This window comes from Oncorhynchus mykiss, chromosome 11 (assembly GCF_013265735.2).
Source record: "Oncorhynchus mykiss isolate Arlee chromosome 11, USDA_OmykA_1.1, whole genome shotgun sequence".
In the NCBI taxonomy this organism is placed as follows: Eukaryota; Metazoa; Chordata; class Actinopteri; order Salmoniformes; family Salmonidae; genus Oncorhynchus; species Oncorhynchus mykiss.
Window position 1 is genome coordinate 19,526,604 of NC_048575.1, and position 26,587 is coordinate 19,553,190.

The 26,587-nt window shown below is 44.3% G+C and overlaps 1 protein-coding gene across 1 annotated transcript in view; it reads left to right on the forward strand.

The window, feature by feature from the left end:
* pola1 (polymerase (DNA directed), alpha 1) overlaps positions 1–26,587 on the forward strand; it is a 94,445-nt gene that overhangs the window by 59,662 nt on the left and 8,196 nt on the right. The window contains exons 30-36 of the mRNA XM_021620436.2: positions 147–279; positions 734–865; positions 985–1,159; positions 4,224–4,405; positions 5,694–5,825; positions 8,817–8,933; positions 19,114–19,210. Coding sequence (XP_021476111.2) covers positions 147–279; positions 734–865; positions 985–1,159; positions 4,224–4,405; positions 5,694–5,825; positions 8,817–8,933; positions 19,114–19,210 — 968 coding nt within the window. The remainder of the gene's footprint in view (positions 1–146; positions 280–733; positions 866–984; positions 1,160–4,223; positions 4,406–5,693; positions 5,826–8,816; positions 8,934–19,113; positions 19,211–26,587) is intronic.

The window sequence follows — 26,587 nt, forward strand, 5'->3', positions numbered from 1 at the left end:
CAACCATTTTGGCACAGAAGGTAGTGTGTTTGCTGTTGCTGCAGGGTTGGCTGGTTCAAACCTTGCTCTGGCTGATTCCCCTGAGTCGTGGCAATGTTAATCAATGATCCGATTCTACCCATCTTCCTCCTCCACCTCTTTCTCAGCTATGTGATTGGTCAAATCCTGTCGGACCAGAACCGTGATGTCATCGTGGAGAACATCCAGCGTCACCTTGTGGATTTGGGAGAGAAGGTCGCTAACGGAACCATTCCGCTCAACCAGTATGAGATACACAAGGTGTGTGTTTTTTCAACATTCTTTGCGTTGATATGCGTGTCTACAGTGTGCGTCTGTATCAATGCCCACTGTATCCTCTCCCTCTTTTTCTCCTCATCTCTTCCCTCTCTCTCTCTTTTTCTCCCTCATCACCCCACCCTCGCTCTCTCCTGCTTTTTCTCCCTCATCACCCCTCCCTTGCTCTCTCCCTCTTTTTCTCCCTCATCACCCCACCCTCGCTCTCTCCCGCTTTTTCTCCCTCATCACCCCTCCCTTGCTCTCTCCCTCTTTTTCTCCCTCATCACCCCACCCTCGCTCTCTCTCTCTTTTTCTCCCTCATCACCCCACCCTCGCTCTCTCCCTCTTTTTCTCCCTCATCACCCCTCCCTTGCTCTCTCCCTCTTTTTCTCCCTCATCACCCCTCCCTTGCTCTCTCCCTCTTTTTCTCTCCCTCATCTCCCCTCCCTTCTCCCAGGCCCTGACTAAGGACCCCCAGGACTACCCAGACAAGAAGTCTCTTCCTCATGTTCACGTGGCTCTGTGGATCAACTCTCAGAGCGGACGAAGAGTTAAAGCTGGAGACACAGTCTCCTACATCATCTGCCAGGTAGTGATGTGGGAGTGTGTGGGTGATGGCAAGTGTATTATGAGTTTACAGATGTGTCTTACAGAAAGTCAGTAGTGTTTTTGACCCTTTCTCCCTTCTCCCTCTCTTCTCTCCCCCAGGATGGTTCTACATTGGCAGCCAGTCAGAGGGCCTACGCGTTGGAGCAGCTCCAGAAGCAGGCCGGGCTGAGCCTGGACACCCAGTACTACCTTGCCCAGCAGGTGCACCCCGTGGTGGGCAGGATCTGTGAGCCCATTGAGGGTATCGACGGGGTCCTCATCGCTTCATGGCTGGGTGGGTCTCAGTTCTCAGCACTGTTTCACTGTTATTAGAGTAAATATTAATTGTAGAGGCTTTCCTGGCCTGGTGCCTGAAGTTTTCCCTGATAAGGTCACATGGTCTAGAAACAATCCTGGTCTTAGAGATGAGAGCCAGTAGATATATAGTTCTTAACAGAAACCTGTGTCCTTGGTCTCCACATTCTGTCTGTAGATGGCACTGTGTATGTTGCTATAGGGGAGGTGGGGGGTCCTCAACACTGTCCTCAACACTGTCCTAGTCCTCAACACTGATTTACTAACACATTATTCACTTAGCCACGGAAGGTGTGTGTTTTCTCTGTGTGTCAGTGTTTGGGTTCACCTGGGAATACCAAATGGGTGTTCAGCTGCTCAGCTTCTAATGATATGATTATCTCAGCTGCTTGCACACACACAGTGATTTGATTGTTTTGGCATCCTTACAAAAATCTGATATTTCCGGTTTGTTTTTATCACACCTCCCTCGCGATCTGCGCACTCTCTGTCCTTCCTCTCTACCTTTTCCTCTACAGTCTCCACCATACCATATGTTAGGGTTCTGTCCACCCACTCTCCCCAGAGTGATTTGGTGATAAAATATCACTTCCTTATGTTATAAAATACATTTTACCAAGACCAATATGATTTATTAATGTTCTGAGTTGTTCAGTAGGGGTTTTCTAACTTTTGATTAACAGTATATCAACAAAGTTGAATTTCGTAACCTAATACATCTGACATCACCGAGCTCTGACAGCCGTGCAGCTTTCTCGCAGCAACTTTGAGGATTTACATATTGTGATGGTCAAGTTTATTCCACGGGTCGCTAAAAGCTTAATTGGCATGACACAAGCTGAATTAAATGTAGTAAGCTTTGAAAATAGAAACAAAATTAATTGCACTTCCCTTACCACTACCACTCTTTTGAAGCAAAAAAAAACACTGACTTTCAATATAAAATGCAGATCTTTTTCATTACAGATTTTTTCTATGTCTGCGTTTTGAAAATGCAGATTTCTGAAAGCTAATGCGACCCCATGTTTTGTGAAATCTTCGAAAAAGAACAATAATTTTTCATTATTAACAGCATATGGTAAAATATAAAAATACTACATGTCATGTCTCAAATCTATATCTTACCTCTATATTGTTTTATGTCCTGTGGATCGAGAAGAAAGATGAGTTAGGCAACTCAATTCTGTCACAGCATCCAGCCTAGTCAACCTGATGCTGTGCAATATTCCTTACTTTTGAGCACTTTTTTTTGCTGGCCTTGATATGTGCATTTTTAATGTGACATTTTAATTGCATTCGGAAAGTATTCAGACCCCTTGACTTTTAACACATTTTGTTACTTTACAGCCTTATTCTAAAATTGATTAACAAAAAATGTCCCTCATCAATCTACACACAATACAATAATGACAAAGCGAAAACAGGTTTTTAGACATTTTTTGCAAATGTTTTAAAAATAGAAAACCGAAATTCCTTCTTTATGTAAGTATTCTGACTCTTTGCTATGAGACTTGAAATTGAGCTTAGCTGCATCCTGTTTCCATTGATCATCCTTGAGATGTTTCTACAACTTGATTGTTGTCCACCTGTGTTAAATTCAATTGATTGGAAATTATTTGAAAAGGCACACACCTGTCTATGTAAGGTCCCACAGTTGACAGTGAGTGTCAAGAGCAAAAACCAAGCCATGAGGTCAAAGGAATTGTCCGTAGAGCTCCGAGACAGGATTGTGTCGAGGCACAGATCTAGGGAAGAGTACCAACAAATTTCTGCAGCATTGAAGGTCCCCAAGAACACAGTGGCCTCCATCATTCTTAAATAGAAGAGGTTTGGTCCCACCAAGACTCTTCCTAGAGCTAGCCGCCCGGCCAAACTGAGCAATCGTGGGAGAAGAGCCTTGGTCAGGGAGGTGATCAAGAACCCGATGGTCAGTATGACAGAGCTCTAGAGTTCCTCTGTGGAGATGGGAGAACCTTCCAGAAGGACAACTATCTCTGCAGCACTCCACCAATCAGGACTTTATGGTAGAGTGGCCAGACGGAAGCCATTCCTCAGTAAAAGTCACATGACAGCACGCTTGGAGTTTGCTAGAAGGCACCTAAAAGAATCTCAGGCCAAAAGGGGCATACAGGACTCAGACAATAAGAAACAAGATTCTCTGGTCTGATGAAACCATGATTGAAATCTTTGGCCTGAATGTCAAGCATCATGTCTGGAGGAAACCTGGCACCACCCCTACGGTGAAGCATGGTGTTGGTAGAATCATGCTGTGGGTATGTTTTTCAGAGGCAGATACTAGGAGACTGCGCCATTCATCTTTCCCTCAATCCTGACTAAAGTGCAGAGAGATTCTTGGTGAAAACCTGCTCCAGAACGTTCAGGACCTCAGACTGGGGCGATGACCCTAAGCACACAGCCAAGACAATGCAGGAGTGGCTTTGGGACAAGTCTCTGAATGTCCCTGAGTGGCCTAGCCAGAGCCCATCGAACATCTCTGGAGAGACCTGAAAATAGCTGTGCAGCGACTATCCCCATCCTACCTGACAGTGCTTAAGAGGATCTGCAGAGAAGAATGGGAGAAACTCCTCAAATACAGATAAGCTTGTACCCAAGAAGACTCAAGGCTGTAATCGCTTCCAAAGGTGCTTCAACAAAGTACAGAGTAAAGGGTCTGAATACTTATGTAAATGTGATATTTCCATTTTTTTTATTTGTAATACATTTGCAAAAGTTTAGAAAATCTTTTTTTTTTTTCTGTCATTATGCAGTATTTTGTGTAGATTGAGGGGGGAAAATATTTCATCCGTTTTAGAATAAGGCTGTAACGCAACAAAATGTGGAAAAGGTTAAGGGGTCTGAATACTTTCCAAATGCACTGTATGTCAACTTCACCCTTGTGCATTGCCACACACATTCAGACAATGTAGTCTTGATTGGTTCTGCCTCAGACTGGTTTTGTGTGTTTGTTCAGTAGCGGTGTGTTTATAACTGGTGCCAATACTGTCTCTGTAGATATTGTGATTGATTGTGCGTGTGTTCCCCAGGTCTGGACCCCAGTCAGTTCCGGGCCCAGCAGCAGGCGCAGAGAGAGGAGGAGGGAGATGGGTTCCTAGGAGCTCCGGTCCAACTCACTGATGAGGAGAAATATAAAGACTGTGAACGCTTCACATTCACCTGCCCTCTCTGTACCACTGATAACGTCTACGACAATGTGTTTGAGGGAGCGGTACGTACACGCACGCGCTCGCACACACGTTTGATACTTCCTGTGAAGTATGCTATAGTCTTTCAGTGTTGTACCTCATGTCTTATTTTTTTAGACAGGACTGACTCATACACACAGTCTGTGTTCATTGACAGTTTACACCTGCACTTAAAGGCTCCTAAACCCCTATACACACACTCTCCATCTCGATCTGTCTTTTGTGCTTTTTCTCACTCAGTCACTCACTCATTCACTCACATCACACTCCTACCCACCTACTACAGCCATTCCTGAACCGAGGTCACTGGAAAAGGGAGGTGTGTATTTTCTTATCACTCAGTAATGAGTTAGATGGACACAGCTTTCTCTTGTCGCAGAGAAAGTCTTGAAGCTGACACTTTCCCCTCCGTTTGTCCTCCCATGGTTTTTACATCACACACACTGATAAGGTGGTACGTTAATTAGTGGTAACATGGTCTAACAACTCAGGCGGGCCTTGACTTGAGATACAGGGGGAGTGAAGGAAAGAGGCCAGGGAGATTGAAAGGGGGTGGCAAGAGAGGAGAAGAGCTGGAGAGAATGGGAGGGGGAGAGGAAGAGAACATCAAATAGAGCGAGGTAGACGGCTGTTATCAAAACCAGAGAAGAGAAGAAACAGAGGGCGAGGGAGTGAAAGAAGGAAAATCAATTGATGTTTTCTAGTCATCTCCTGGGGATGAAAACCCAACTTCAAACTTTTGCTGTATGTGTACGCCCGGCTGTCCTACCACCCGGCTGTCAGTCCCAACTCCCCATCCACCATTTCTGTAAAAGCAGGGAAACCCTGTAGGAATACCACTACTACTGTGTGGATGTACCACTGTGTGGAAATGTGTGTATAAATGCATAGCCCTGTTGAGACACTCCCCAGTCCTGTCACTGACTAATTGAGAACATTGTTTAGGCCTTAGCAGATAGGAAGTAGTTAGCTACTAGTTGTGGAATTTCCATTGTGTTCGCAGTCCAGGTAGGTGCCTATGAAAGCCTGTTCTGACAGGTGAATGAGTGGGGAGATTGGCTGGAGCTTGGGAGTCTGCAGGCTGGGGAGATTGGCTGGGAGTCTGCAGGCTGGGGAGATTGGCTGGGGGTCTGCAGGCTGGGGAGATTGGCTGGGAGTCTACTTGATCTGCCTATATGTGGTGCTGCATGATTCCTACAGTCCTGAGTTCTCCACTGATAAACCTGGAGAGCAGGCTTTGACTGGTCTTGTGTGTGAGTGTGTGCACGCGCCAGCGCTGTGCTGACGAAGTCCCATCTTGTTTGTGTGTAGGGTACGATGGTGGAGGCGGCTCTGCTGCGATGCTGCAACCCGACCTGTGGGGGGCGTCCTCTGGACTACCCCACACACATCAGCAACAAGCTGCTACTGGACATCCGCAAGCACATCAGGAAATACTACAGCGTGAGTACCAATGGGGGTGTGTAAGAGGGGGGGGAGAGATGTGTGTGGTTTATTGCAGGCAGTTTTGTCCTGCTCAGATTTACTATTACAATTTATTCCTACTCTCTACTGAATGCCGAACAATGGCCTTTCCCCTCGCCCTTCTGCAAATGGACTTAATTTAGTTATTTCAGGCTTTAGTGCTTTCCTGGAATACACTACACTGTGCTCACTGTAGTAGTCAGGCTCTGACTGGAGCTTGTATTTGGATATCTTTAGTTGGAGAAATAGTGTGGAGGGTTTTAGAACTGTTCTGGAACTCTCTGTATTGGTTTCAGAACTTTTTGCTTAGTAGAACTCGTATGTTTTCTAGAACTAGCACTGATGCTGTCTTCAGGGTTGTGGAATGCAGTGGAAGATTGGAGTGGCGTTGCCTGCTAGTCTTTTAGATTGAGCATTGTGTGTAGGTAGGGGAGGGGGTGTTACACTCCCACAGTGCTGAGCAGAAATCAATTAGTGGGGCGAATGTGCCCCCAAAAAAACACGCACATACACTCTCTCTCAGGGAACGAGCCCCTAGCCCCCTTTGTAATGTGTGAAACAGCTGCTGCCACTGAATACTAACACCACACACACACACACACACACACACTCTAGGAATACACGTGTGTGTATAAACACACAGAGGGGGCGATGAAGAGTGGTAATTAAGGATTTCTTTCAGACGAAGGGAGAGCTCAAATGGAGTTGTTTGTCTGGCCAGATAGAGTGAAAGCCCTGGCCTGCACCTCTGTGCGCGTGTGTTCCTACAGAGACGTTAACCCCCCCAGCTATTATCAATAAACCTGCTCTGCTAGACTGGCCAAACACTGATCCCTCTCTCTTCTGCCTCTTCCTCTCCATCAATCTTCCTCTCCATCTATCTTTCTCACTCCCCCCCGAGTGTCGTTGGTTCGTTTTGTCATTCCGACCCCCCTCTTATTTACCCCTTTCAAACACCCGTTGCCATGGCGTTTAACAAATTATTGCAATTACTCTCGTCATGTGGGTCACCCCTGGAAACTGGCTGAGGGAGGGAGGGAATAAATAGAGAAGAAGGTGATAATCCTATTTTGAACAAAAGGTCAAATTGCTGAATGGAGCCGCTTTGATTAAGCGGAGGATGTACAAAGTGGACTGGTTTCAGCTCTATTCAGAGAGTGAGAGGTGAGTGCGTGTTTGTGTGTGTGCGTGTCCCTGCCTGCGTGGTTGCGTGCTTTGTCTACAAAAGTGGACTGGTTTCAGACCTATTCAACTCTAGAGCTGGCAGGATTGATTTCCTTACAAGCTAGAACCTCTTGTCTCTTCTCTCTCTCTAGTCCTTTTATCCTGAGAACCACCAGTCAAAATAGTGTGTATGTGCGCGCGCCAGGTTGATTCCTGTGTGTTGAGTTCCACTGGTCTGAGATCACTGTGTGAAACAGTAACCCTCCACAAAGTCAACTATCTGCCTCATTATCACACCCTGGATGGAGGGAGAAAAGGCGGTAGAGAGTTGGACAGGGGAAGAAAGGGGGAGCATGTTAGAAAAGAGGGAGAGGAAAAATGGGATGAGGTGCAAATGAGAGAAAAGAGGAGAGGGTGAAAGGAGAGAGGACTAGGGATGGAGAGGGAGGGAGGGTAGGCTAGTTTCTGTGTCTTGTCTCACTGCAGTTTAATCTGTTTAGTTAAATGGTGTGGAAGTCATCTGACGGCTGGATTCAGTGTGTCAGGTAGTGACTGCTGTAATTATGTCATTATTAGCCCCCCCATCTCCTTCTTGCTCTCTCTCTGGCTTAATGTTTTTCTCTCTTTCTCTCCTCTTGCTCAGTTTCAATCAAAGACCCACAGGACTTTATCAGTTAATATACACTTTCTCGTGTGTGTGTTCGCATGCATCTCCAGCCCATGGGAACAGTGCTGTGTGTTTAGGCTTGTGTCCTCAGGAGACTCTGGGATCAGACAGTCAGGCAATAATATCCCTAATGAACACACACACACAGCATCCCGCCAATCGCCTATAAACGAAAACCAAACACACACATATGTCCCAATTCAATTACAATCTCCCAGAGTTCACAGCATTACCCACAACCCCCTGGGCCAGAGACGTTATCTAAACATTGCCAACCACCACAGACACGAGGATCATGGGACATTAAACTGCTCTGTTGGCTCTGATAATATTCACCACAATTGTGTGTGTGTCTGTGTGTGTGTGGTTGCAGCCAGGTTAATGAGATTGATAACAGTACAATAGACCCTTCAGTTTATCTGTCTACTCTATGATTGTAATTGATACAGGGGAAAAGAGACCTCCAAATTTCCTCCTTTTCTCTGTGGCCTAGTATATCTGGGAGAGTTATGGGGTGACGGGTGCATAGGGGTGTGTGGCTCACCCTTAGAGTGCTCAACTGGGTCGTTGTGTGTGTGTGTGGGATGATTTGGTTTGTGAGGTGATAGGACAGGTGCAGTATGTAGTAAGGGGTTTGATGTCTTGGGAACTGTTATTATTTGGGTAATAACCCCAACACGAAAGGGCAGGCCAGGGAGATATTGGGGGGAGGGGAACAGAGGGAGTAGGTTCTGCACCTGTCCAAGGCCACTGACTCACCCCAGGGGTCCTAACCACCTCCTGCCCTCTGCTCTGCCTGTCTGAAAAGGGAAGGACCCCCAGACTCAAGCAGATGTGCCTTATTCGCACAGAGGGGTTGTCTTGGAAAATTTGAGAATATACAATTTAGCGAGGAGGCAGAGAGAAGGCGAGAGAAAGTTGATCTATGTGTATTTAGGCAGATAATTATGTAATTGTTTCCAACAAGTTAGCCTTGTTTTTTAAAGTTTCCTTCATATGAATACAAAGATGTAAAATCATTATATTTCCTCTGCTTCTCTCTCCCCATCCTTCTCTGTCTGTCTCTCTCTGTCCCTCTCTCATGCCATCTCGCTTCACCCCCCAATCCCTCTTCATTCCTATCCCTCTCTCCATGTCAGGGTTGGTTGGTGTGTGAGGACCAGGCCTGTCAAAACCGGACTAGGAGGCTGCCTATCTCCTTCTCCAGATCTGGACCCATCTGTCCTGCCTGCACCCGCTCTACACTCAAACCAGAGGTAACAGACACACACTAACACACCGCACACACATACACCCACAAGCATGAACACACCACACACATATAATCCACTTGCTTAAACACACTGGATGTGTACCCACACACTCACTCTTATCGATGTTGGATGGTTTGTCCAGGTGATGGTGCTGTAGAGCCATTTTAAAAGCTACTGAGCTCTCGTTCTCATCTCTCATCCTCTTCTCGCATCCTTTTCTCTTCTCTCATCCCCTTCTCTTCTCTCATCCCCTTCTCTTCTTGTCCCCTCCTTGTCTCAGTCCTCCGCTTCGCATCTCGCGTCCTCTCCTCTCGTCCTCTTCTCTCATCCTTTCCTCCATTCACATGGTCTAAATGATCTATTCTCACTCCCCTCTCACGTTCCCTTGTTTTTGCTCTCCTTTTTATTTACCTCCCCTCCATATTTCTCCTCTCACTCTCCCTCCCTCCCACCCTGTCCTTGCCTCAACTGTTGTGTTCATACTTTAATGAGATTCTTATACAGGCCTTCCCAACACACACACACTTGTAATTCATGTTGAAGTACAACATACACATACTGATAAGGGTATCCTCTGTTCTCTACACAGGCCTCTTACGGCCTTGAGTGTGTGTCTGTAGGAGGGTACTGGTAGTTTTTAAACTGTCTCCTTTATGAAGACCAGGTTAGCCTGAAGGGTAGATGTTTTTCTTTCTGTGTTTCTCTGCCTTCACTTGATCTGACATCTCTTTCCCTCGCGTTTTATCCCTGATGTTTCAATGTATTTTTCTCCTGTAGTTCTCTCCCCTTTTCCGCTATTTTTCACTCCTTCTCCACTTTCTTCCTCCTTCCCTACAAGCTACAAGCTTCTCTCTCTCTCTCGATCCTCCCCCTTTCTCTCCCCAAGCTCCCTTCCCCTCTTCCTCCTTCTCTCTCCCCCTTTTTCCCCCTCTTTTTCCCCCCTCATCCTCTCTCCCTCCCCTTATCTCTCTTCCTCTATCTCTCTCTAGCAGTGTGTAGGGTTGTGTGGCGACAGGTTGAAACCCAAAAGGCCAATTTGTCTTGTCACCACGGCCACTTAGGCGTCCTTCTCTGTGCCTGAGGGCCCTGCCACTTTAAACTGCTGGCTGAATAAAACATTTAACTCACCCCTCTACCCTTAACCCACCTCTTCTCTCCTCCGCTCCCTCTGTCCCTCCTGTTCTCCCTTGCTCCCTTCTTCAGCCTTCCTCCCTTTCGCTCCTCGCCCACTTGCTCCCATCTTTCTGTTCTCTCTCCCTCTTTCTCCCCTCTTGTACTTTCATTCCTCCATCCTTTTCTCATTCTCTATCTCATTATCCGTCATCCCCTCTTTCTCCCCTTTGCCTCCACCCTTCTTCTCCTTTATCTTATCCCTCTATCCGCTTCCTACTCTTCATTCCACAGCCTCGTTCCTGTCTCTGTCAGTGATGTGTTTTCTGCTTGCTCTCTCTCCCCCTCCTGCTACCTCCCTCTCTCCCCTTCTCATATTCCCTCCCTTGCCCCCCCCCCCCCCCCCCCCCCCCCCCCCCCCCCCCCATTATCTGTCTCTCTCTCGCCCTACTCTCTTCCTCACTCTGATCTCCATGTAATAGAGGAGTAATAGCCACTCTTGTTGATTGGTTGGTAATTTGAGGGAGTTATGCACAGGTGCAATTTGTAATATTTTCAGTAAATTAAATTCTCTTTCTCTCTCCCTCTTTAACAATCTCCCCCTCCCTTGCTTTCGTTTTGTATCTGATGCGCTGTTTCTCTCTCTCATTTTCTGTTTCTCTATCGCTTCTTTTTTCCCTTTCATTTTCGGTTTAGCCAATGCGCTCAGTCCCCTCCCACTCTTTCTTCCTCTCTCCCTCACTCCCTCCCTCTTTCTCCCTCCCTGTCTTTCTCCCTATCTATCTTTCTCTCCCTGCTTCCCTCTCTCTCTTTCTCCCTCAGTTTTATTGATGTACGTTCAGGCGCCCATTAAAGCTCTTTTTTCCTCTCTAGTGGAAATTGCAGCATGTTAATTTTCACACAAATTACGGCAATAGCAGGTATCTCTATTTGATACATTATAGCTGGAGCAATCAGAGATAATTGAGTGCCTTTCAGAGGGAGACGGCTGCATTCACTCCCGGCTCAAAGCCGCCCCATTATCGCCTAATCGCTCTTTAAACACTGAAATTCACCGAACAAAAATTCTTGTCATAATTTCGCTTAAGTGTATTTGGAAATCACAGGGCCTTTGAGCGAGGATAATTGAAATCAAATCCCTTTCACTGAAGCTGACATTTCTACATTTCCCCCCAATTGAAATTAATTTCAAAAATTGAGCATGAATATCTTCAAATAGCAGGCAATTATGCCTTGTGAATGGGGAGAAATTACCCATTGGTGCAGGGCTGCGCTAGCGAGCGGGAGCGCCAGTTAAATGTCTTTGTTTCCTGCAGTGTTTGGCTAGTAAAGATTTACATATATTGACTCATTATGGAGGCTTGTGAAGCAGATCGCTGGGAGAACTCAACCCAACGCTACAACGTCTGAGTTAAACCGTATCAGATATCACAACGCACAGCTACACAGTGATTTCTCTCTCCTCTCTCTTGCAGCTACAGTGGTGTGTGTGTGTGTAAGGGGTCAACTGGATCTGCAGGTTAGCAGTGTCTAGGTGGAATATATACTGAGTGTACAAAACATTAGCAACATCTTCCTAATATTGAGTTACACCCCCTTTTGCCCTCAGGGGCATGGATTCTACAAGGTGTTGAAAGCGTTCCACAGGGATGCTGGCCCATGTTGACTCCAATGTTTCCCACAGTTGTGTCAAGTTGGCTGGATGTCCTTTGGGTGGTGGACCATTCTTGATACACATGGGAAACTGTTGAGCATGAAAAACCCAGCCGGTGCACCTGGCACCCACTACCATCTACCAGTCTGTTGTCTTGCCAATTCACCCTCTGGAGGGCACACAAACACAATGCCTCAAGGCTTAAAAATCATTATTTAACCTGACACTGAAGTTGATTTAACATGTGATATCAATAAGGGATCATTTCTTTCGCGTGGTCAGTCTATGTCATGGAAATAGCAGGTGTGCTTAATGTTTGTACACTTAGTGTATGGCATGGAACCTTTAGATGTAGCTCCAGTGTTTATGGATTAGTACTAGTGATGGCTGACTGTGCTGTATTTACTGAATTCATTTCATACTGAGCACGTGACTGTCTTAGTTACTCACTTATTTTGTCATGTAGTCATTGACCTCTCAGTACCTGTCTGAATAGAATACTAATTGTAGTTTTTTTTGGGGGGGGGGGGGATGTCATTTTTACCGTGTTCAGTTTATTGTGTGGGCTTTTGTGGTTTGTTTTAGACTGTTGGCTGTGGTTTAGCTATTTAGACCCATTTTGTATGCTATCTCCCCCTTTTTCTCTCCCTTTCATCCCCTTTCAATTTTCACTCCCCCTCATTGCTCTCCCACAATTGTTTCTCCCCCTGTTCTCTCTCTCTCTCTCTCTCCCCTTGTTTCTCTCCCTCTCAGCCCATACTTTACAGGTTCACTTGCATGAGAAAGGGAAGTGCACCTACTATATGGTGGGTGTGTGTGCAGATTGAGTGAGGGGGGTAGTTAGCGAGGTTGTGGGGGGGGGGGGGGGGTTGTTCGCTCCCTAGAGAGGCAATTTCACAGCTGGTTTGCTCTTTGGGCAGCCAGGCTGAAAATGCAGCAGATTTGTGGTGCAAATTGAAATGGTGTCAGTACAAGAACAAAGCACTGAGCCGAATGACGAGGCGTTTGTGCGTGTGTGGTTGTGTGTGCTCTAAATTCAATAACGACCTGTAACACCTTTAGCCACGCCTCTTCGACACCTGTCAGTCAAGTCCAGTGCGACTTTGTGTGTATGGCTAGTTTGTGAGAGGGGAAGTGTGTGTGCTCTGCGTTGGCAACGGTAACCAAGGATCCATTATGGGATTCATGGTTAGTTATTGACCAGGCAGTGCATCGTGGGTCAACAGCTGTGTGTCTCGCATGGCCATAGATGACCATTACATACATACATACATCCATACAGTTGAAGTCGGAAGTTTACATACATCTTAGCCAAATACATTTAAACTCTGTTTTTCACAATTCCTGACATTTAATCCTAGTAAATATTCCCTGTCTTAGGTCAGTTAGGATCACCACTTTATTTGAAGAATGTGAAATGCCAGAATAATAGTAGAGAGAATGATTTACTTCAGCTTTTATTTCTTTCATCACCCAGTGGTTCAGAAGTTTACATACACTCAATTAGTATTTGGTAGCATTGCCTTTAAATTGTTTAACTTGGGTCAAACGTTTCGGGTAGCCTTCCACAAGCTTCCCACAATAAGTTGGGTGAATTTTGGCCCGTTCCTCCTGACAGAGCTGGTGTAACTGAGTCAGGTTTGTAGGCCTCCTTACAACTTTGGAAGTATGCTTGGGGTCATTGTACATTTGGAAGACCCATTTGCGACCAAGCTTTAACTTCCTGACTGATGTCTTGAGATGTTGCTTCAACATATCCACAATTTTCCTACCTCGTGATGCCATCTATTTTGTGACGTGCACCAGTCCCTCCTGCAGCAAAGCCCTCCCACAACATGATGCTGCCACCCCCGTGCTTCACTGTTGGGATGGTGTTCTTCGGTTTGCAAGCCTCCCCCTTTTTCCTCCAAACATAATGATGGTCATTATGGCCAAACAGTTCTGTTTTTGTTTCATCAGACCAGAGGACATTTCTCCAAAAAGTATGATCTTTGTCTCCATGTGCAGTTGCAAACCGTAGTCTGGATTTTTATGGCGGTTTTGGAGCAGTGGCTTCTTCCTTTGCTGAGCAGCCTTTCAGGTTATGTCGATATAGGACTCGTTTTACTGTGGATATAGATACTTTTGTGCTTGTTTCCTCCAGTATCTTCACAATGTCCTTTTGCTGTTGTTCTGGGATTGATTTGCACTTTTCGCACCAAAGTAGGTTCATCTCTCGGAGACAGAACACGTCTCCTTCCTGAGCGGTATGACGGCTGCGTGGTCCCTTGATGTTTATACTTGCATACTATTGTTTGTACAGATGAACGTGATACCTTCAAGCGTTTGGAAATTGCTCCCAAGGATGAACCAGACTTGTGGAGGTCTATAATTTTTTTTCTGAGGTCTTGGCTGATTTCTTTTGGTTTTCCAATGATGTCAAGCAAAGAGGCACTGAATTTGAAGGTAGGCCTTGAAATGCGTCCACAGGTACATGCATCCACAACTCCAATTGACTCAAATGTCAATTAGCCTATCAGAAGCTTCTAAAGCCAATACATAATTTTCTGGAATTTTCCAGGCTCTTTAAAGGCACAGTCAACTTAGTGTATGTAAACTTCTGACCCACTGGAATTGTGATACAGTGAATTATAAGTGAAATAATCTGTCTGTAAACAATTGTTGGAAAAATGACTTGTTAAGCTGAAAGTAGATGTCCTAACTGACTGGCCAAAACTATAGTTTGTTAACAAGAAATTTGTGGAGTGGTTGAAAAACGAGTTTTAATGACTCCAACCTAAGTGTATGTAAACTTCCGACTTCAATTGTACACACTACCGTTCAAAAGTTTGGGGTAACTTAGAAATGTCCTTGTTTTTGAAAGAAAAGCACATTTTTTTGTTTTGTCTGTTAAAATAGCATCAAATTGATCAGAAATACAGTGTAAATATTGTTAATGTTGTAAATGACTATTGTAGCTGGAAACGGCAGATTTTTTTAAAGGAATGTCTATATAGGCGTATAGAAGCCCATTATCAGCAACTATCACTCCTGTGTTCCAATGGCACATTGTGTTAGCTAATCCAAGTGTATCATTTTAAAAGGCTGATTGATCATTAGAAAACCCTTTTGCAATTATGGTAGCACAGCTGAAAACTATTTCTGATTAAAGATGCAATAAAACTGTCCTTTAGACTAGTTGAGTATCTGGAGCATCAGCATTTGTGGGTTCGATTACAGGCTCAAAATGGCCAGAAACAAAGCACTTTCTTCTGAAACTCGTCAGTCTATTCTTGTTCTGAGAGATGATGGCCATTCCATGCGAGAAATTGCTAAGAAACTGAAGATCTCGTACAGCGCTGTATACTACTCCCTTCACAGAACAGCGCAAACTGGCTCTAACCAGAATAGAAAGAGGAGTGGGAGGCCCCGGTGCACAACTGAGCAAGAGGACAAGTACATTAGTGTCTAGTTTGAGAAACAGACTAGAGGTTGACCGATTATGATTTTTCAACACTGAGGACCAAAACAAGCCGATGCCGATTTCTATTTATTTATTTGTGATAATGACAATTACAACAATACTGAATGAACACTTTTATTTTAACTTAATACATCAATAAAATCAATTTAGCCTCAAATAAATCATGAAACCTGTTCCATTTGGTTTACATAATGCAAAAACAAAGTGTTGGAGAAGAAAGTAAAAGTGCAATATGTGCCATGTAAAAAAGCTAATGTTTAAGTTCCTTGCTCAGGACATGAGAACATATGAAAGCTGGTGGTTCCTTTTAACATCTTCAATATTCCCAGGTAAGAAGTTTTAGGTTGTAGTTATTATAGTAATTCTAGGACTACTTCTCTCTATACCATTTGTATTTCATATACCTTTTGACTATTGGATGTTCTTATAGGCACTTTAGTATTGCCAGTGTAACATTATACCTTCCGTCCCTCTCCTCGCCCCTACCTGGGCTCGAACCAGGAACACATCGACAACCGCCACCCTCAAAGCATCGTTATCCATCGCTCCACATAAACCGCGGCCCTTGCAGAGCAAGGGGAACAGCTACTTCAAGGTCTCAGAGCGAGTGACGTCACCGATTGAAACGCTATTAGCGTGCACCCCGCTAACTAGCTAGCCATTTCACATTACACCAGCCTAATCTCGAGTTGATAGGCTTGAAGTCATTAACAGCTCAATGCTTGAAGCACAGCGAAGCGCTGCTGGCAAATGCAGGAAAGTGCTGTTTGAATGAATGCTTACAAGTCTTCTGCCTACCACCGCTCAGTCAGACTGCTCTATCAAATATCAAATCATAGACTTAATTATAACATAATAACACACAGAAATAGGTCATTAATATGGTCAAATCCGGAAACTATCATTTCGAAAACAAAACGTTTATTATTTCAGTGAAATACGGAACCGTTCCATATTTTGTCTAAGGGGTGGCATCCCTAAGTCTAAATATTGCTGGTACATTGCACAACCTTCAATGTTATGTCATAATTATGTAAAATTCTGGCAAATTAATGATGATTGTCTTTCTTAGGAAGAAATGGTCTTCACACAGTTCGCAACTAGCCAGGCGGCCCAAACTGCTGCAATAATCCTGACTCTGCTTGCATGGAAAGCAAGAGAAGTGACACAATTTCCGTAGTTAGAAGAAATTAATGTTCGCAGGCAATATTAACTAAATATGCAAGTTTAAAAATATATACTTGTGTATTGATTTTAAAGAAAGGCATTGATGTTTATGGTTAGGTACACATTGGTGCAACGACAGTGCTTTTTTTCGCGAATGTGGTTGTTAAATCATCATCCGTTTAGCGAAGTTGGCTGATTCTATGAAAAATGAACAGGCACCGCATCGATTATATGCAATGCAGGACAAGCTAGATAAACTAGTAATATCATTAACAATATGTAGTTAACTAGTGATTGTTAAGATTGATTGTTTTTTTATAAGATAAGTTGCTAGCTAGCATTAAACTTATCTTGGCTTCTTGCTGCACTCATGTAACAGGTAGTCAGCCTGCCACGCGGTCTCCTTGTGGAGTGCAATGTAATCAACCACAATCGATGTCCAAAAATGCCGATTACCGATTTGTTGTGGAAACTTGAAATCGGCCCTAATTAATCGATTAATCGGTCGACCTCTAAAACAGATGTCTCACAAGTCCTCATCTGGCAGTTTCAATAAGTAGTACCCACAAAACACCAGTCTCAACGTCAACAGTGAAGAGGCGACTCCGGGATGCTGGCCTTCTAGGCAGAGTTGCAAAGAAAAAGCCATATCTCAGACTGGCAAATAAATTTAAAGATTTAAGATGGGCAAAAGAACACAGACACTGGACAGAGGAACTCTGCCTACAAGGCCAGCATCCCCAGAGTCGCCTCTTCACTGAGACTGGTGTTTTGCGGGTACTATTTAATGAATCTGCCATTTGAGGACTTGTGAGACATCTGATTCTCAAACTAAACACACTAATATACTTATCCTCTTGCTCAGTTGTGCACTGGGGCCTCCTACTCTTTCTATTCTGGTTAGAACTGTTCTGTGGAGGGAGTCGCACACAGCGTTGTACGAGATCTTCAGTTTCTTGGCAATTTGTCACATGGAATAGACTTCATTTCTCAGAACAAGAATAGACTGACGAGTTTCAGAAGAAAGGTCTTTGTTTCTGGACATTTTGAGCCTGTAATCGAACCCACAAAAGCTGATGCTCCAGATACTCAACTAGTCTAAAGAAGGACAGTTTTATTGCTTCTTTAATCAGAACTACAGTTTTCAGCTGTGCCAACATAATTGCGAAAGGGTTTTCTCATGATCAATTAGCCTTTTTAAAATTATCAACTTGGATTTGCTAACATAACGTGCCATTGGAACACAGGAGTGATGGTTGCTGATAATGGGTCTCTGTACGCCTATGTAGATATTCTATAAACCATCTGCCGTTTCCAGCTACAATAGTCATTTACAACATTAACAATGTCCACACTGTATTTCTGATCAATTTGATGTTATTTTAATGGACAAGAAATGTGCTTCTTTCTTTTTTTAACAAGGAGATGTCAAAGTGACCCCAAACTTTTTAATGGTGGTGTACATGCATACTCACAGACTTGTTAAACACTACACACACACTCATTGATAGACATTGAAAACACAATCCATTCGCGGACACAGGCATTACGGATTCTAACACTGTCATACACGCATCATAATAATAACATACTACATACCCCTGATGCTAGTTATGGGGGTGTCCTGTAGTTGAATGTAACAGTCAGTGTAATTAGCGTTGTGATAATGGCCTCATGCAATCACATTGACGGAGGCTGTTGTTCAGCTGCCTCTCCTCTTTCTCAAAAACCTTATCACAACAAACTATAAGCCAGGTGATTTACACATGATCAGATCTCATTCCCTTTCTCTTCCCTCTCCTCTCCCTCATTTGCCTCTCTACCTCCCTCTCTCTCGCTCTCACCCACTACCTCATTATCTCAGCCTCTCTCTCTCTGACATGTGACTAGAGTTAATTGTTGCTGAAATTAACAAACCAAACTACGGCTTTATTGGTCATGCTCCCTGAGAGGAGGATGGCGAGATGTAAATAGATGAGAGATGGAAATAGGAGGATCAGGGATGTGAGCATGGTCTGAGAATGTGGGAGGAAAGTGAAAGAGGTGGAGGAGGAGACAGTATATTTTATGACATCTCATTAAATAGAGGTAAAACGCGAACATAAAGTGTCTTCATAGGGCGTTGGGCCACCACGAGCCAGAACATCTTCAATGCACATTGGCATCAATTCTACAAGTGTCTGGAACTCTATTGGAGGGATGCGACACCATTCTTCCATGAGAAATACCATCATTTGGTGTTTTGTTGATGGTGGTGGAAAACGCTATCTCAGGCACTGCTCCAGAATCTCCCAGAAGTGTTCAATTGGGTTGAGTTCTGGTGACTGAGATGGCCATGGCATATGGTTTACATTGTTTTCATGCTCATCAAACCATTCATTGACCACTCGTGCCCTGCGGATGGGGGTATTGTCATCCTATTGTCATCCTATGGGGGCATAGCTATGGTTGCCAAAATAATGACCTGTCCAGCACTTTTATACATGACCCTAAGCATGATGGGATGTTAATAGCTTAACTCAGGAACCACACCTGTGTGGAAGCACCTGCTTTCAAAACACTTAATATCCCTAATTTACTAGCATTTCCATTATTTTGGCAGTTGCCTGTATATTATCAGAGCACCTTGGGTGCTAGTAACACTGGGGTTGGATTAAGGGGCTTGGAACAGTCTTTTTTCTCTCTCTCTCTCTCTCTCTCTCTCTCTCTCTCTCATTTGACAAACTACAGGTTTGACTGCTACAGTACCTGTTGATGAGTGTGTAGTAATGTGTGTTTTCTCTCCACAGTACTCTGAGAAAGCCCTGTACACCCAGCTGTGCTACTACAGATTCATCTTCGACTGGGAGTACGCTGTCAGCAAAGTACTACAGACCGACGAGAGAAGTAAAACTACACACACACTAGCATTCAATCAATATTACAATTGACACCCACTTACTGTACATACATCTTAGAGGCCTATGTATTAAGACGCACATACAGTTTATTGTAGTGACTGTCACACTCGCCTGTAGACACTAGTGATACGCGGGTTGACTCATAACCCACAGTTCCCGCGGTTAAATCCGCCTGGCGGGCAGGCTTAGGGACATTAAATATTGTGTGGATGAAGGGTGGGTGGATGAAAAGTGGGTTGAATAGAGAAAACAATGCATAAAAAATCCATATATATCATTCTTATCTATAGGTTCCATTAAAAATGTTTATTATTGTTATTTGACGTTAGTGCGTAGCCTAAGCCTACGCTTTAGGGCCGAACTGTACACTCGCCAAATACACACCAATTGCCAAATGCTTTGGGATCAGAAAAAGTTTACGTTGATCCACTGAGGCAGAAAAGACTATCGGAGTTTAATTTAAGAAGAGGAAAGCTGCAAAATGGACAGCTGAAAATAAATAGGAGGGCCAGAACAGTAGTTTAATGTTTGGGAACGATTTGCTGAAGTGGTAAAAAAGCATGATAGCGGTGCCGGCTATGTCATATGTGATGATTGTGAGGCGCTATATAAATTCAAGTCACACGACGGGGACTTTAACATGGCATGTCGAGGGAACTGTAGGCTAATGTTCAGATGGTTAAATGGAACAGTCGTCTGAAATCCAGACACTGACTAGGTCTATAACCTCTCACATAGCCTAATATAACATTTACTCCTGCAGAATGATTTCTTTCTTTCAGCATTTTGAGAGAACGAATGCGTGGTTAGGGACCGTCTGTAAAGGTGCTATCTTTATCAGCATCATAAAATATGCATCCAAGCCAAAACATGTTAGGTGGTTTTCACAGCTTTTAATTTCCTTAAAACTGATGTATTTTGGAAATTTTGCACATAATCATTTCCGTTTATTTTTTTTTATTGCATTTTCGCCCCGGTCCCTTTGCTGTCCGAGTGAAGCAGTGAAGAAAGAACTTTACCAATGTCAACTAGATTGAAGAATTCATTCTATCGATTTATGGCATTATTCTGGTGAGCAAGGGTTTATTTAGTATTCGAAGGCAACAAGGAATGACTGAAGATAAGCTGCATGTATCTAATTATAGACAAGTTGACTAACAAATAGACAACCAAAATGTTGAAATTATAAGCAGAAACACAGGCCTATCTAAAAGGCCTGTCAAAAAATTGCTCCGCCTCTGACTGTACATCACATTTTCTATATTTGTGTGTTTGGTTCGGATGTGGGCCTCAGATTTGAACTATCACATAGTCAGTCAGGTGTGGATGAACAAACAGCTGACCAACGCATCACTAGTAGACACACACCCATGCGTTGGTGGATGGGCGTGGGCTATGAGGGGGTTGGGTTAAGGACACTCAGCTCCTCGAGTCGACAGCCCTAATTTCGTAGACGGATTCAATCACACACACACAGACACACACAGACACAGAGAATCTTACACAATCGTACACACACAGAATGCAAAATGCTCCAATCACGGAGAGAAAGAGGGAAAGAGCTCTCCATCTCTCTCTCTTTCCCGCTCTCTTCCTTTTCTCCGACAGCCACTCTGTTGCCAGTGTTGATTGAAAACAGGTTTTAGATTTGGGGAAATGATAGGGGGAGTAATAGGCAAGCGGATGAAAGGATAGCCCTTCTGCCTTAATAGGACATGGAGCGTATATTTCCTCCCGGACCCATTTAGCCGCGACACACCACGCTCTGGGCTCGCTCCGGAGGCCCCTTACCCACAGTCCTCTGATTGATGTCACTTGATTAGAAAGGGTCGCTCTGCGAATAGATTTATTTATTTGATTAAATATGTATGTGTGTGTGTGTGTGTGTGTGTGTGTGTGTGTGTGTGTGTAGACGCATGTGTGAAAGCGAGGGCCTGAGAGAGGGAGCGAAAGAGCAAGGCAGCGGAGGTAAATATAAGTTGTAATCAATAGATGACCACTCTGGAGACGGATGGCGCAGGAATGGCAGGATGGGGATGGAGGAGAGGTGGAGGCGGCGAGGAGGGCTAACATGATTATAGCCTCTTTTCTTTTGTGTTTTTCCCCCTCTTTCTTTGATGTGAGAAATCAACGCCAATCCTTTCTTTCCCTCCCCTTTTCTGCCTTGCTTTCTTTACTTGCTTTTCATTATTTCCTTCTTTTGCGTCTGGCCTTGTCAGGTTCTTTGTTTGGTCAACTTTAGAAATAACCGTTTAACCCTTTACGATCGTGGGAATTGGCCTATATGGATAGGGCTACATTGAAATGTTTCTTACAGAAGAAATATGGAATGCATAACAATGGTAGCAGTGAAAAGGAACTGGGAGACTATGTGGAAATTATTAGACTAAATGTGAGGTACACAACAGTTCACCTATCACATGACTGAATCTAACCATTACACTGTTTTGATTGTATGTGCATTTTACATTTACTGTACTTTCACTGCATTTGTTAATGAAATCTGAAAATATTCTGGATACATTCAGTAACATGATAAGAATGTTGGGTAGGCGCAATATAATAAAAATAATTATAAGGGCTTGAGTGAGAGTTCTAACTGTTGTTTCCAAGTAGCCACAAACCTCTCCAAAGTGTGCAGTGTCTAAGTCATTTCAATGTGCTTTTTTGAGCTCTCCTAGCTGTGCCGTTGAGGAGCTCTCCTAGCTGTGCCGTTGAGGAGCTCTCCTAGCTGTGCCGTTGAGGAGCTCTCCTAGCTGTGCCGTAGAGGAGCTCTCCTAGCTGTGCCGTTGAGGAGCTCTCCTAGCTGTGCCGTTGAGGAGCTCTCCTAGCTGTGCCGTTGAGGAGCTCTCCTAGCTGTGCCGTTGAGGAGCTCTCCTAGCTGTGCCGTAGAGGAGCTCTCCTAGCTGTGCCGTAGAAGAGCTCTCCTAGCTGTGCCGTAGAGGAGCTCTCCTAGCTGTGCCGTAGAGGAGCTCTCCTAGCTGTGCCGTAGAGGAGCTCTCCTAGCTGTGCCGTAGAGGAGCTCTCCTAGCTGTGCCGTAGAGGAGCTCTCCTAGCTGTGCCGTTGAGGAGCTCTCCTAGTTGTGCCGTTGAGGAGCTAGAGCAAAGCACACTTGTAGTTGTTTTGTTTGGAACACAGCACTGCTTCCCCGACCATCACACAATCCAACAATGTCCCATTATAAATCGCAATCTGGGTCAGGTGGGCATAATTTGAATGCTTGTTCTATTGCCAACATGACTAGCTAAATCATGACTAGCTAAATTATAAGATACGATCTTACAGTGTTCGCATAGAAAGGAGTCATGAGTGCATTCTGATGTGTTGGTCCGTGGCAAACTTCCTTCACAATACAACAAACGGGCTCATTCTGTTCAGGATATGACGCCATGTCAACTTCAATATGGATATGACGCCATGTACATCAAACATAGTGATCAGAAATGTTGACACTGACATGAGTCTTATGGTGTGGAAATGTGAAGTGCACATTTGGACTCACGGGTGTTTGGCAAGCTTGTATGACATCATAGCTGTATTTATAATATAATCCTCCACTGTCTCATCTTTCAAAATACATTGAGTCCTCGTGGTTTACAGAATGTCCCTCACTCAGACAACAAAAGAGTTGCAAAAGTTACCCGATTACCAGGAGGGATGGGGGGCAACTTCTAGTCGGGTGCGATACTCAAGTTCAGAACGGCTGTCAGTCAAAACCCATACAGCGCTGTGAAGCGACAGAGCCTGAGCTCTGACATCACGTATAGCATGTTTCTGTACAGCCACTGCGTTACAGTTTAGGCACTTACCAGTGTCCAAGTCTGCTATTTTCAACCCTTATACGGGTACAAGTGTAAAGGGCTACACCTTTTTTATTGTATAGTTTTCAACAACACACCGTGTTGAAACTATTCAAAATGTATATTTCATCTCCCAGGCCTAAACACACGACTATGTGACTACTCTCACTCACCCTCACAACACACACCCTGGCTTCGCTCAGACTGGGATAACTCTAGGTGTGACTGGATTAGTGGACTGACTGGGACGACACGCACACCCACACACACAGACCCGTGCAGCTATAAAGTACATGTTGTGTGTGTTATCCTCTGGTCCCGGGGCAGTAATACCACATATTACTGTATTACACTCTCTGGGGAAGCTTTGCTCGGATTACAGGGCCAGACAACAGTGGCCCTACACACTCCTTACCTGCTGGGTTACCACACCTTTAACCTAGTTTAGTTTCCTTAACCTTTTGCTTTCACGGGCACACTTTATTTGGTAGTATGAACATCTGCTGATAAGCAAATGCTTGCTGAACTTGTGATTAGGGTAAGGGTTATGGTTAGTAGGTAGTTAGTTGAAATGTTACTCATAGTCTGTAGAGCGTCTACAAATGGACTATCCAAATAGTGTTTCCGCTTTCACTGATATTTCTTCAATCTTTACCTCGATAGTCTTACATGGCTTGTGTTTGCTGCAGCAACTACTCTTCTGTTACCCGAGAGGAGACAGGTATCTGTCTGATCTACATATACCCTACATTATTGTGCCCGATTGCTGTGACTGAGTTAAACATAGAGGTAATTTCCTCCCCGGCAGGAGATCGCTAATAGAATACACAGACGTTCACACACCTAGCTACCAGCAGTATTCCCCCATGATAAAACAACCTCATTCTTGGCAATAATTAAACATCTCATATCAATGACTTCCACAGCATTTACTGGCACGCTTCAGCTTTGTCTCCTCCCTCCCTCTCTCTTTCCTCCTCTGTCTCGCTGTCTGTGGTGTACAGAATATGATTGTGTGTGTGAACCCTAATTTAATTTCTCTGCATTGATCAGATATAAATTCTCCTCTCCTGATGCCTCAATCACATACAGAGCTCCTCTGCCCCTCGTCACAGCACTGTACCTTTCCCCCCCCTCCTTTCACTCTCTTTTCCTCCCTCCTCTCTCCTGCCTCCTCTCCTCTCTTCCTCTGCCACTCTCTGTCTTCTCTCCTGATCTCTCTCTCTCCTCCCTTAACCCTCCCTCCCTACCAGTCCATATAAGGACAGTAAATCCGTGGGTGCGATTGTCAAATCAATTATTCTTTCTGTGCAATTACCCTCACACAAAGAAGTTTCCCCGTCCTAACCGTGCTCCACCATGCTCCGACGGGTGATTAAATTAACTCCTGTCCCAGTTGCCCGCTACGCTAGCTGCTAACAGCCATGCGCTAATAGAATATTCATGTTAGCGTTAGCAGGCGCTATGGCCCGGCACCATTATTTTTCATCACGTTAGTGTTGGTGCCAGGATTGCTTTGGCCCATCTCCATTAACTTCATCATGCACACTTAATTATACCCTTGTTATTGTATACCTAGATAGAGTGGAGCACCGCACAGCCCTGATACACTGTAGACAGGCCCGGCCTTGTGTGCGTGGTGTCTCCTTCTCTCCATCGTGCCTTTTTCTCTAGTCTATTCTCCTGTTCCTTTTCTTTCATTCCGTTTCTCCTTTTGCTTTGTCTCTCTTCCTCTCCTCATTCCTCCCTTTCTCCCTACTATCTTTTTTCTTTTTCTCCTTTCACTCGCTCTTTTAAAGGGAGGCCATTTATTTGAACTGCAACCCCTACTGAGAACTGGGCTCTATCTTTCTCTCTCCCTCCCTCCTTCCCTCTCTTTCTCACTCTGACTCTTAAATCATTCTTTTATCCATTCCACACACAGTGATTGAGGGGGAAAAGAGAAAGAATGAAGAAAAGCAGGAGGAAGACTAGAGAAAAAAAGAATTATTTTCTCCTACCTTTCAGAAATGATGACATGATTGCGTTCGCTTGATCATGCATCATCTTCTTTCTTCTCCCCCCTCTCGCTCTATTCCTCAGATAAATAGTCCCCCCTCATCTCGCTCTATTCCTCAGATAAATAGTCCCCCCCTCCTCTCGCTCTATGACTCAGATAAATAGTCTCCCCGTCCTCTCGCTCTATTCCTCAGATAAATAGACTCCCCTCCTCCCCCTCTATTCCTCAGATAAATATTCTCCCTCCTCTCGCTCTATTCCTCAGATGGTCTCACCCCCCCTCTCTTGCTCTATTCCTCAGATAAATATTCTCCCTCCTCTCGCTCTATTCCTCAGATAAATATTCTCCCTCCTCTCGCTCTATGACTCAGATAAATAGTCTCCCCCTCTCGCTCTGACTCAGATCAATAGTCTGCCCCCTCTCGCTCTATTCCTCAGATAAATAGACTCCCTCCTCTCGCTCTGACTCAGATAAATAGTCCCCCTCTCTCCCTCTTCTCTCCCCCTTCCTGCCATTTCTCCTCCCTCCCTTTTGTCTCACTTTCTCCTTCCTCTGAGGTGAGGATTATCTAGTAATGGTTACTTGTGGTGGCTGGGTCAGCCTCACCAACCTGTGTGTGTGTTAGTGAGGAAGTGAGCACATCATTGTTTTTCCATCTGTTCCCTTCTCAGTTCCTGCACATGCCATCTTCTGTCGTGTGTGTGTGTGTGTTTAACCTTTGTTCCCTCTGGGCAGCCTGTCCCTGTGTATTTATACAACACCCACTAATGCACCACACAGAGAAGAAAACGAGAGAGAGAAAGAAGGGATGACAGAGAGAGGAGGATGGGTAATAGGAGTGTAGTAGAGGAGAGTGGAATCGGATAGAGGGATTAATATGTGCGTATTTAGAATATATACTGTATATGTTTTGTATGAAAGTGGTAGAAAGAAAGGCTTACTTGGAGATTATAAACTGGGTTGTATACCACGGGTATGACAAAACATTTATTTTTACCGTTCTAATTATGTTTTTAACCAGTTCATAATAGCAATAAGGCAACTGGGGTTTGTGGAGTCGTGCATACGAACAGCCCTTAGCCATGTTATATTGACCGCATGGAATCATGTAGTAACCAAAAAAGTGTTAAACAAATCTAAATAGATTTTATATTTAAGATTCTTTAAAGTAGAAACCTTTTGCCTTGATGACAGCTTTGCACACCCTTGGCATTCTCTCAACCAGCTTCATGAGGTAGTTCACAATTCCAGTGGGTGAGAAGTTTACATACACTAAGTTGATTGAGCCTTTAAACCGCTTGGAAAATTCCAGAAAATGTCATGAATTTAGAAGTTTCTGATAGGCTAATTGACATAATTTGAGTCAATTGGAGGTGTGAAGGTGGATGTATTTCATGGCCTACCTACCAAACTCAGTGCCTCTTTGCTTGACATCGTGGGAAAATCTAAAGAATTCAGCCAAGACCTCAGCAAAATAATTGTAGACCTCCACAAGTCTGGTTCATCCTTGGGAGAAATTTCCAAACGCCTGAAGGGTATCACTTTCAACTGTTCAAACAATGG